The sequence below is a fragment of the Caloenas nicobarica genome, chromosome 11 (assembly GCF_036013445.1).
Source record: "Caloenas nicobarica isolate bCalNic1 chromosome 11, bCalNic1.hap1, whole genome shotgun sequence".
Taxonomy (NCBI): Eukaryota; Metazoa; Chordata; class Aves; order Columbiformes; family Columbidae; genus Caloenas; species Caloenas nicobarica.
This window is the reverse complement of record NC_088255.1, coordinates 14,765,748-14,777,969: the sequence shown is the minus strand read 5'-3', so window position 1 is coordinate 14,777,969 and position 12,222 is coordinate 14,765,748. Positions and strand designations below refer to the sequence as shown.

The window sequence follows — 12,222 nt, the reverse complement described above, 5'->3', positions numbered from 1 at the left end:
TCAAGTCCCTTATGTTTGCTCTTGTCAAGATGAATGACTTTGGCAGTATTTTCAACGTGCAAGGCAAACAAACTGACTCTTCAAGGAATAATTAAACTGAACTAAACTTCACGGCAGTGTATTAGGGCACAGAATGTTTGATACTTATGTTATGCTTGCATCCATCTGCAGCTTGAAATATCCAAAGATTTGCAGAAAGCCTTGAGAATTCTCTCTCCAATAGATTCCCACATGCTTACACATACATGACCGGCCCCCGGTCCACATGCATGTGGGGTCAAGCAAGTTTTGGGTGATGGAGACAGTTATGGGAAACCCAGAAATAGGGAATGCAAAGCAATCAAGCTCATTAAAAATCCTTTATAGAAAATCTGAGCTTTGCAGCATGGCAGATTTCTTTCTCCCAGCACCAAAAGGAGAAAAAGTCTCTTCCCCAATTCAGGAAGAGTAGGAGATGAAGTAACTAGGTCAAAAGAGCTGTTTAGAGTGACACATATACAACCCTTGCTTTTATAATACATTCAACAGCCCTTTAGAAATACTTAACCACATGCAATATACAAAACCTACTTCAGAGGTTTGTGAGGTAAACACACTTCACACATTTCTAAACACTGAAAAAAAAAAAAGGAAATGTATTTGTTTTTCTTTAGCAGTAAGAATACACTGCAACACTATATACTTAAACATAAACCAGTTTCTCAGTGCACAGTCTTCATTATGAGTCTTCACCCTGGGTTTGGTTTGGCAGCCTCCCCAATTATTACTTCACAGGTTCGAAGGCCAGAAGAAACCAGTATGACCATATAATCCAATTCCTTACATCACACAAGGCCAAAGAACTTTACCAAACAATTTGTGTATCAAGCCCATTAACCTGGAGTTGAACTAAAGGACCATCTTTTCGGAAGCCATCCAACTGATTTAAAGAATTCCAAGGCTGGAGAAAGCCTGACTTCCTCAGCAAATCATTTCACAGAATCACAGAATGTTAGGGATTGGAAGTGACCTCGAAAGATCATCTAGTCCAATCCCCCTGCCAGGGCAGGAACACCTAGGTGAGGTTACACAGGAAGGCGTCCAGGCGGGTTTTGAATGTCTCCAGAGAAGGAGAATCCACAACCTCCCTGGGCAGCCTGTTCTAGTGTTTCATCACCCTCACTGAGACTTCTCAAATTTAAGTGGAACCTCTTGTGTTCCAGCTTGAACCCATTACCCCTCGTCTTACTGTTGGTCATCACCAAGAAGAGCCTGGCTCCATCCTCGTGACACCCACCCTTTATATACTTATAAACATTGATGAGGTCACCCCTCAGTCTCCTCTTCTCCAAGCTAAAGAGACCCAGCTCCCTCAGCCTTTCCTCATAAGGGAGATGCTCCACTCCCTTCATCATCTTTGTGGCCCTGCGCTGGACTCTCTCAAGCAGTTCCCTATCCTTCTTGAACTGAGGGGCCCAGAACTGGACACAATATTCCAGATGAGGTCTCACCAGGGCAGAGTAGAGGGGAAGGAGAACCTCTCTACACCTACTAACCACCCCCCTTCTAATACACCCCAGGATGCCATTGGCCTTCTTGGCCACAAGGGCCCAGTGCTGGCTCATGGTCATCATACTGCTGTCCACCAGGACCCCAAGGTCCCTTTCCCCTACACTGCTCTCTAATAGGTCATTCCCCAACCTATACTGGAACCTGGGGTTGTTCCTGCCCAGATGCAAGACTCTACATTTACCCTTGTTATATTTCATTAAATTTTTCCCCGCCCAACTCTCTAGCCTGTCCAGATCTCGCTGGATGGCAGCACAGCCCTCTGGCGTGTCAGCCACTCCTCCCAGCTTGGTGTCATCAGCAAACTTGCTGATAGTACACTCAATTCCCTCATCCAAGTCATTGATGAGTATATTGAATAGTATTGGTCCCAGAACTGACCCTTGAGGCACTCCACTAGATACAGGCCTCCAACCAGACTCCACCCCATTGACCATGACTCTCTGGCTTCTCTCCTTCAGCCAGTTTGCAGTCCACCTCACTACCCGATCATCCAGTCCACACTTCCTCAGTTTTGCCGTGAGGATGCTGTGGGAGACAGTGTCAAATGCTTTGCTGAAGTCAAGGCAGACCACATCCACTGCTCTGCCATCGTCAATCCACCTTGTTACGTCTTCATAAAAGGCTATGAGGTTGGTCAAACACGACTTCCCCTTGGTGAAGCCATGTTGACTGTCCCTGATGACCCTCTTATCCTTGATATGTCTTAAGATGGCACCAAGGATAAGGTGTTCCATCACTTTCCCAGGGATGGAGGTGAGGCTGACCGGTCTATAGTTGCCCAGGTCCTCCTTCTTGCCCTTTTTGAAGACCGGAGTGACATTTGCTTTCCTCCAGTCCTCAGGCACCTCTCCCATTTCCCAAGACTTGGCAAAGATGATGGAGAGCGGTCCAGCAATGACTTCAGCCACCTCCCTCAGCACCCGCAGGTGCATCCCATCTCGACCCATGGATTTATGCATGTCCAGATTGCTTAACTGGTCCCTAACCCAGTCCTCATCAACTAAGACAAACTCCTCCATTGCCCTGCCTTCCTCTGCGGCCTCAGGGGTACGGGGCTCCTCAGGACAGCCTCCAGCAGAGTAGACAGAGACAAAGAAGGCATTCAGTAACTCTGCCTTCTCTGTTATCTTCTGTCACCAGGGCACCCACCCCGTTCATCAGTGGGCCTACATTGCCTCTGGTGTTAGTTTTATCTGACATGTATTTGAAGAAGCTCTTCCTGTTGTCCTTGACCCCTCTCGCCAGGTTTAACTCTAAGGAGGCCTTAGCTTTCCTAGCTGCCTCCCTACATCCTCTGACAACAGCCTTATATTCTTCCCAAATGGCCAGCTTCTCCTTCCATGATTTGTAAACCCCCCTCTTCCACTTGAGTTTGCCCAGCAGTTCCCTGTTTAACCACGCAGGTCTCCTGGCTCCCCTCCTTGACTTCCTGCGTGTCGGGTTGCTCTGATCTTGAGCTTGGTAGAAGCAGTCCCTGAATGTTAACCAACTATCTTGGGCCCCTTTACCTTCAAGCAGCCTTGCCCACGGGATTTCCTCCAGCAATTGTTTGAAAAGGCCAAAGTCAGCCCTGCTGAAGTCCGGGGTTGCAATTCTGCTCGGTATTCTGCTCCCACCACAGGAGATTCTGAACTCCACCATCTCATGGTCGCTGCAACCAAGGCAGCCCCCCACCTTTACTGCTTCAACCAGACCCTCCTTGTTAGCGAGGACGAGATCCAGCAGCGCACCTCTCCTAGTCGGCTCCTCCACCATTTGCATCAGAAAGTTATCGTCAATGCACTGGAGGAACCTCTTAGACTGAGGCTGGCTGGCTGAGTAGTCCTTCCAGCAAACATCAGGGTAGTTAAAATCCCCCATAACAACCAGAGCCTGCGACTGTGAGGCCGCGCTCAGCTGCCCGTAGAAGGCCTCATCAACATCCTCACTCTGATCTGGTGGCCTGTAATAGACTCTCACAACAGTGTCACCCCTGCCAGCCTGCCCCTTAATTCTCACCCACAGACTCTCAACTTGCTCCTCAACCGCACCTGGGCAGTACTCTATACATTGTAGTTGCTCTCTCACGTAAAGAGCAACTCCACCACCACACTTAGCTGGCCTGTCTTTCCTGAAAAGGACATAGCCACCCATGACCACATTCCAGTCATGTGAGCTGTCCCACCATGTCTCTGTTAATGCCACCAGATCAATCTCCTGACCAAACGCAGGTTTTTAACTCCTCCTGCTTATTCCCCATGCTGCGCGCATTGGTGTACAGGCATTTCAGGGAGCGAGCCGAGTACACCGATTTCACCCTAGGGGCCTGAGGGGCCTCCCGGTCTTTATGGATTCCAGCATGCTGCCCCACTGATGCAAGCCCAGCTACAACCCCATCCCCCTTCAAATCTAGTTTAAAGCCCTCCAAATGAGCCCTGCTAATTCCTGTCCCAGCATCCTTTTACCCCTGTGGGATAAACCTTTCCCACATATCACTGACCGGACTGGTGTCTTATAAAACCAGCTGTTATCAAAGAACCCAAAGCCCTGCCTGTAGCACCAGTCCCAAAGCCAATCATGTACGGACTTAATTTTTCTATTCTGTCCCACATCATCACCCAAAAATGGAAAGAGGGATGAAAAGATAACTTGAGCCCCAGACTCTTTCACCATTCGTCCCAAGGCCTTGAAGTCTTTCTTCATTTCCCTCAGACTACGGGATGCCACTTCCTCCCCATCTGTCTGGAAGATCAGTAGGGGGTAGTAGTCCGTTGGGCGCACCAGTTTGGGGAGCGCCCTGGCGATGTCCCTTATCCGAGCTCCAGGTAGGCTACAAACTTCCCGATGCTGAGGGTCAGCTCTGCATATTGGGCCCTCTGTCCCTCTCAGAAGGGAATTGCCTACCACAATTACCCTTCTTTCTTTTTTATCGGAGGCAGTCTTGAGGCGTGGAGTTGATCGCCTCCTTCCTATGTGACCTCGTAGGTGGCCCTTGCACCACATCCCCACCTACATCAATATCCAGGGCCTTTCAATGTGAGTTAGTCAGCAACATCGATTAAAGCAGGTACTTTAAAACATCTTTCAGATTATTTTTACCTCTGATAAAAATAAAAAGGAAATGCGGGGTGGAGGAAGTGGCATTCTTTGAAACAAGCTAAACAAAGAGATCCTTCTTGCAGAGGTATGACAGCAGCATTACAAATCCTGCTATCAGAGTTATTTATGTGTAGCAGCTGAGGAAAGCAATACAGATTTCTGGAAAGTGATACTAAGCAGGTCTGTTTAGAATACCATCCTTTTATCATTTGGCTTTGTACGTTCCCCTTCCTTCTGCACCACTCTGAAATTTCAGAGGAGCTGTAAATCTACTGCCTTCCACCAGTCATTATTCCTCCTTTCCAAACTGCTTCTTTCATTTCAGGAATAAAAAAAAAAACACAACACAAACACAAAGCTCTAGCAATTTGATCCTTTGCCAATTGCTAAATTAATAGCAAAAATAACAAGAGCTTGTGAAACTCAGATCATTTGTAGACTTTGTGAGAAAGAAAAGCTGATTTGGGGGAACCTAAAACTAGATGCTGCATGGTAAATTGTATGTAAGCTTTTGACCCATAAATCAGACTTCTGGAGTTTTTTGAATCCAAGTGCATAACGCCCTGGGTAAGCTGAGTTCAAGTGGCAGGCAGATGGCCTCTCGTGTCAGTGGATCATGCCTTAAACAAGGGACACGCTGCTCAGAGGGAGTTACCGTCCCTCTCTGCAGCCAGCAGCCCCCAGATCACACATCCAGACTTCACATGTGGTCACACAAGCAGGGAGGGTCTGCGGGAGGAGGCAGAAATCAAACGAGATTGTTTCACACCAACTGCGTGTGACACATTTGACAGGTCTGATAACTGCTGAGACACAAGCCGCCCCCTCCACCCAGGAGGTGAAGTGGTTACTTAAGCATTTTACAGAGACACTTGCTAGGTCCAACACTGATGACAGCGGAGGAGCACTTTGCTTTTCGTAAGCTCTGCCAGAACATGGTATACCCAAGAACCAGATCAAAGGCACCATATCTCAAACAAAAGCTAAACTCACTTCACGCCAGGAGTGAGATATGGACACTGATTAGAAGCTAAAAATCTCTAAACTGAATTAAAACAGTAAGGGAGTTCTTCTGCTTTGCATATTTAACACTGCCTAATGGAAAAGCAGGAACGGTGCCAGTTCATTTCACTCAATTCTGTCCTTGAATTAAGTAATAGGAATTTACTTTTAGTCAAGAGATCAAGGTTGTCTTGGCATAAGCTGGAACCTTTTGGGCATGAGAGGCCAGTCACCTGGTGGCATGGACACAGGCATTTTCCACTACAAGAAGCAAATCCACGGCAAATGTGGACACCTGCCGTGGGTGTACGCTGCAGGGACACACACTAGAAGCCTTCACTTGAACTGCTCAACTCTAGTGCTTTGCTGGAGTCCGTGTCAACTATAACCACTTCCCCTTCCTGGGAACTTGGGAGGTATCATGCATACCTCAGCAAAATTCCTTCTTGGTGTGCATTACAAGCAGACACATACAAAAATAATTTTAGAAATCCATACTCTTAAGATACTAAGAATATCTGATATTATAATGTCTTTATTCCCTTCAGCAGCATCCCCAGCCCAAGTTCCTTGGTGGCAGGTACACAAGTGCTCTCAGGTGTCCAACACTTCTGCAGGCACCTAAACTGCCAAAGTCAGGAATTTCAAAAGCTTCTGCAGATCTAGCCTTGCAATCACCAAGCACTCTCAAAAAAAAAAAAAAAAAAAAAAAAAGAGAGTTGAAAGAGACCATAAAACCAGGTCTGGAATGAGTTCCCTGAAAGATTAAGATGTGCATAGTCTCTGGCTTTAAAAGAAAAAAAGTGATCAGAGCAGGGCCGGGGAAAAAAAAAACAAAAACAAAAAAAAACCACACACAAACACAAACCAAAACACCACACACAAACACATAACACAAACAAAGGGCACAATATAGACAAGGTAAAGTTATATACTCTTTTAATAGCACAAGTATGACATAATTGTTGAAACCCAAAGGCCGATGAGGGGGAAAAAATTTACTCAACATGCAACTCACTTGTAGAGTTCACTGACATAAGTTACCACTGATCATAAGCACAACAGTAATTAAACCTACCATCGTGCAAATTGCACAACTGTAGAAGACGTTTCTTAATTAAGGTGCCAACAAGCCTGCAGTCTGGAGCGTCAGCAGAAGCAGGTGTGACACACAGGAAACTCTGGGTCCATAGCAGCCAAACCCACCCCACAAACAACAGCTGAAACTGAAAAGCCAGAAGATGCAGCAGCGACTTACAGGTGGAGGGAGCGGACACTGGAAGCAGCAGGTCCCAGGGAGGGAATGGTGGTCAGCTCGTTGTTGTTCAGTCGTCTGCAAGAAACAGAAATTAGTTGTTGAAGCAAGCAGCCTACAACCAAGCATGTGGGAGCAGGGGACAGCCATGGTGCTTCCTCATCCATCTCTCTACAATTCTTTGGGATTGCTGACATTCTGGTGGGGGCCTCCATCTCAAGGGAGATGTCTCTCTCTGATAGCCTCTCCTTATCCTCCCAACCCCTTAATAAATGACAGCCACCATAACTGGTTCCACAGTATCACCTTTATAAAAGCAAGGCTCTTCTCCTTCCACCCACTCCCTTAAGCAAAGTCAAGCACCACTGAGGAAGGCGCTGTGCCACAGCCCTCTATCAGCCTCAATTTCCAGAGTTACCAGGGAGTGGAGCCTGAGATAGAAGACTGTTTGCACCTGCTGCCTCAGGACAACAAATTTAACCCCCTTCCCAAGCGACAGCCCCAACTCGCCCCCCCATGCCAGGCCAGGGTGCCAAGGCAGCGGGGAATGGCGGCCTTAGGCCTCCTCTCCGCGCCAGACAAAGATCTGAAAATCCTGCAAGGGCAGGCAACACCACACACGAAGAACTGGTGCTAAGCACAGTAATGCCACCAAAAACAGGTGACCTGCTCCAGCCAGCCAGGGAGCACCATGCAGCCCCCCAGGGCTAATGGCAATTGCAGATGGGCCCCGCTTCTGGAAATGCCAGTGCAGAAACGTCCCCCCCTCAATGGCCTAATGTTTGAAGTGTTTTTCTGACTGAAAACAGATCCTCGCCATGTGACCGGCTCTTCCTTGGTTTAAAGAGCCCCTGTTTGTATGGTGAATTAGTCAATTAATTACTCTAACAGTCGCTTGTCTGGCTGCTTGAAAATTACCTAATTTCTTAGCCATCTTGCCCACTCCCCCACCACTGCATGCTGAAGCAATTAAAGCCCAGCCAGGCAGCACATGGCAGCTCCCCAGGACCCCCCAGCCGCCTCCATCAGCCATTGCTTGAGGCAGAGCCTCGCTGGGTCTCTCTCCACCAGCTGCTTTTAAACTGTTCCCCTTCTGCAGGGGCTCTGCAAGATCTCAAAAAGATCACAATTCAGGTGTGAGAAGCAGAGGACCCCACATCGGGCAGGGGAGCACAGCACAGCTGAGGTGTGCTTAGCCACGGGCACAAGTTGGGGCAATCCTATTTTATTTTTTTTCCTATTTAAAACTATTTTTGGCAGGTGGGAGAGGGCAGCAATACATCCATTCCAGAACTTCCTTCTGACTCCTCCGAGAGCAGGCAAGATATTTGATTTCATGAGGAGTTCCAGGCACTGCTGGGATAAAAGCCTTCCTGAGCCTCAGCTCTGCCTCTGACATTATACCCGTACCTTAAAATGTACAGGGTGAAAAAAAAAAAAAAAAGCCAGATGCATTGCAATTCAGCAAGGAGTTCCACTTTGCAGCTAAAAGCTCACTGCTGCTCGTATTATACCAAGGTCTAGAGCTTTCAAAAGTACAAAGCAAGCTGGAAAGTGCATTAAAATGCTTATTATATTCGTGCCATGTTTTCATTAACATCCAACTGAGCATCTTTTTTGAAAGGCACAGGAGAGAAGGATAATTAGGCCCACCCTCCACTAGCCTGGGTCAGCTCTGGTTAAGCGGCTCTGACACAGACTGGCATCCAACAACTGGTCAAACCCCCCTCTGACATAAGTGTGATTTTCACGTATCAGCCTCCTGTCAGGTCTGCAGTCAGTCAGAAGTGCTTCTCCCACTTCATTTTCTCTCTTGGCTCTCAGGCACCAGTTGCTGATGAAGAGGAGAAAGCCAAACTTGGTATTTGTCTGGGACTTCCTTCTCATCTTGCCCTTCGCCCATGTAAAGGAAACAAAAATAACAGAAAAAAAAAAAAAAAAATCCCCAAAACAGAAGAGCCAGGCTCAACAAATTTAAAAACTTTCAGCCTCCTTTCTCCTCCCCAGCCCTCACCTTTGACAACACAAACCTGCTGCCTCTGGATGCTAAGGCAGAGGAGGAGGGGGGCCACCCATATAAAATATTTACGGTCCGGTTGCCAGGCTGGTGTCAAGCTGAAATGGAGCCTGCTCAAAAATAGCACAGCTCTCCAGAGCTTTCAGTGAAAGGCACTTTAGAAAATAAAAGGTGAGTTGTTTGGAGAGGAATTTTAGCACAGTTACTAGTTCTCTGTTACAAGCGAGCTTGGAAAACCTGAGAGCCGTGCAAGCACCACTTTAATGGATCCCATGATCCACACGACCTGAGGAAACCCCAGGAAGGACCAAGGGCCTACCCCACGGCAGCACCCTCCATCCCACCCTTTCAACCACAGTACAAGAACGGATAAACCCCAGAAGGCTCACCAAAGGGGACAAGAGAAAGCACAGGTGTCCTGAAAGAGGAAAGCAATGTCACACTCAAGCCCCTTCCACCTGAGCATCCATCACCACAAAACTACTTATTTCAGAGCATGTAGGATCATGGGGTTTCATATCACTTTGAGCTACTAAATTTCATCCCACACAGACTTAAAGCTTTCAAGGTGAAAAACCTTCTTAAAAAAACCCACACAACTGCCTAAACCCAGGGAAAGTGAAAAAATGTAGGGTAAATACAGCTATTATTTTATTGCCCTCTTAGCAAAGCAAACAGAGCATCCAAGATAACCTATTAAGTTTAAATCTTTAGGTTCACGGAGATTTTCTTAAAATTAAGGGAAAACAAAGTTTTTTTACAATATATCACATTGATTATTCACATAGAGACACACAAAGAGCTTTGAGCCTCATCTGTAGTGCTTGGGAACCACAGGCATAGCATTTGAAGCATCATGGGAGGTTCTGGGTCTTATCAATGCATCTATTATTTGGGGCAATCTCTTTCCCTGACACTGACTTGGTTTGCCCAGCACAGTGTGCACAGCAAAACACTGACTTGCTCTCAAGACATGCCACAGCATGATGCTTATTTCATGAATGTTTGTAGAGTGCTTAAAAAAAAAAAAACAAACCCAACCCTCAAAAAGGAGATGCTCTAGCAGTATAGATGTGGTTCTCTTTGTGAAATGCAGTTTATTTCAGTGGTCTGTGGTTTAGCTGTTATTCAAAAGCAACCAAGATTGGTAGATACGGCTTTTAATAAGCTTCTTCCTCACACTTTCCAGAGCCTGCCTTCCAGGCTCAGCTCCAGACTTCTGCCTCCCTTCCAGTCTCTTATTTCTGATTGCTCCCTTTCCCTCCTACTCACTCCTCTGCTCTCTCCCTTTTCCCTAACCCTGCCTTCCTGACACAGCAAGCAGCTCTTATCTACACCATTACTCTGTGAGTGGCATTACTTACCTCCCCTGAACCCTGACAGCTTTTTTTTTTTAAGCAGCTGACAGTTCCACGCAGGGCTTGTCCTGCTCTCGACATGTGCAGCACTCCGCACAAGGGAGCTAGCTCCCTGCCTAAGGAATCATGAGCCACACGCATTTCCCAGCTCCGCGCTCCCCAAAGTCACATGCCTTCAGGCGCTTCCACAAATAAAAGCTATTGCTAAGCCACAACGATGTTAGGATAATTCTAAAGTCTCAAGGGATCAGGGCTGTGATTCTCTTATTCAAGCACAGAGCAATTTAAGGCTTTCCACAGCTTAAAGAAAAGTTGAGAAAACAGATCCTGTAGGCAGCATTTTGCTTACCTGGATCACTTTCTCTCCACTCCCTGACCGCTCTCTGGGATGACTGTGATGAACTGATTGCACAGCACTATAGTCCCTCCTGATGCATGTTCCTCACTTCATCATGATCCCTAGCAAGTCCCTACTATTAGTGTAAGCAGAGGAGCCAGAGGCAATCAGGTAGGGGGAGAGATGCTACATTAGTCCAATCCTGCCAGCATTAGTCAGGTAGAACTCCCACTGCAGCAAACCCGGTTGCCTGTAAGAATCACAGGATCTGGCCCCTCCACAAGTCCCATAGCCAACACTTAACAAAAACAGAGGACAAGAGAAAATGCATTATATACACAGAGCACCGTATTGTTTCTGAAAGGAAATGTTTTTTCAGTTTCCCATGAGGCATCAGTAGCTCTTCAAACAGAGCCCAAACCTCAAGTATGCCAGTGATTCAGCATTCAAACGCCAGCTCATTACCTCAACCCACCGCTTGCAATTTCAGTCACTTTCATTTTTCAAAACCCAAAAATCAGTGCTCCAGGAATCACTGTGAATAGCTGACAAGCAGAGCTCCTCTGAGAGAGTAACTGCTGGGCATTTACACAGATTAGGAGCTAGAAAATCTCACGATTCCCCAAACAAGGCTGCTTTTACCAGCAAAGGGAGCCTGGCACAGCTGCTCAGACCTTCACCAGGTCCTTCTCTTCCCCAAACAAAGCAGAAGACAGCTCTGCTGTTTTAGCCTCTCCTAGCAGACTTCAAACAGAATTTGTTCTAGTTCCAAAAGGAGCACAAACGTCTGAGAAAGGAGGAGACACAGTTAAGTGCTTTGTTATCCCACTACACTACACCTTTGTTTCCTGGGAGATTTGGGTTAGGTTGGCATCAGGTATCACAATCCAGGCAGTTCTGCCTTGCTCCGGGGTTATCCTTTCAGCAAGGAGCAATGTGTGCACATTCAGGTGTGTCAGCTGAACTGCTCCCTCACAGCACTGCACAAGACAGAGGGAGGCAAACTCCAATGATTTCCAATAACAGCTGTGCTGTTTTCGTTGGAATGTTGTGTTCCGCTAATTGATTAGTTTAAAAAAAAAAAAAACAACACACACACACACCATACACCACAAAAACACGGCACAGGTACAATATGGAGACAAAAAACCCTTCCACACCAAGTTGGATCTGCTCATTCAAGTTAGCTAAAGGAACATACTGTCTTAGGAAACTATATACAATTTCCTCCCAGCCCACAAGCCGCCCTGGCAAAATACAATTAAAACCTTTGAAAGAACACTTACACTTCCTGAAGGTTTGACAGCCCTTCAAAGGCGGAAGGATCAATCTCCGTCAACTTGTTGTAGCTCAGGTTTCTGTTAAAATGAAAGACAGTGAGATCAGCATACTGCAGTTACTACGCTCCGCAAAACACAGTCATCTTGTTTATTCCGGATTGTACTGAGAGGATGGGTTTGTTTTTAACAAGAGCACTTAAACATGGCAGAGCAGCACCTTTCTGCTGAATACATCAGTGAGCTGCTTTAGTTTTGTGATCAAAATGTCATCTAGCTCTCCCTAGCTTTTTCCTCTTTTGCATTAGTGTGGTTTTAATTTGTCTTTATATTACACAATTACATTT

The 12,222-nt window shown here is 46.6% G+C and overlaps 1 protein-coding gene across 1 annotated transcript in view; it reads right to left on the bottom strand.

Moving 5' to 3' along the window:
• The window catches only part of LRIG1 (leucine rich repeats and immunoglobulin like domains 1), a 97,528-nt gene that overhangs the window by 49,257 nt on the left and 36,049 nt on the right, over positions 1–12,222 (bottom strand). Inside the window, exons 2-3 of the mRNA XM_065642303.1 lie at positions 11,885–11,956; positions 6,890–6,964 (exon numbers count right to left, since the gene is read on the bottom strand). Coding sequence (XP_065498375.1) covers positions 6,890–6,964; positions 11,885–11,956 — 147 coding nt within the window. The remainder of the gene's footprint in view (positions 1–6,889; positions 6,965–11,884; positions 11,957–12,222) is intronic.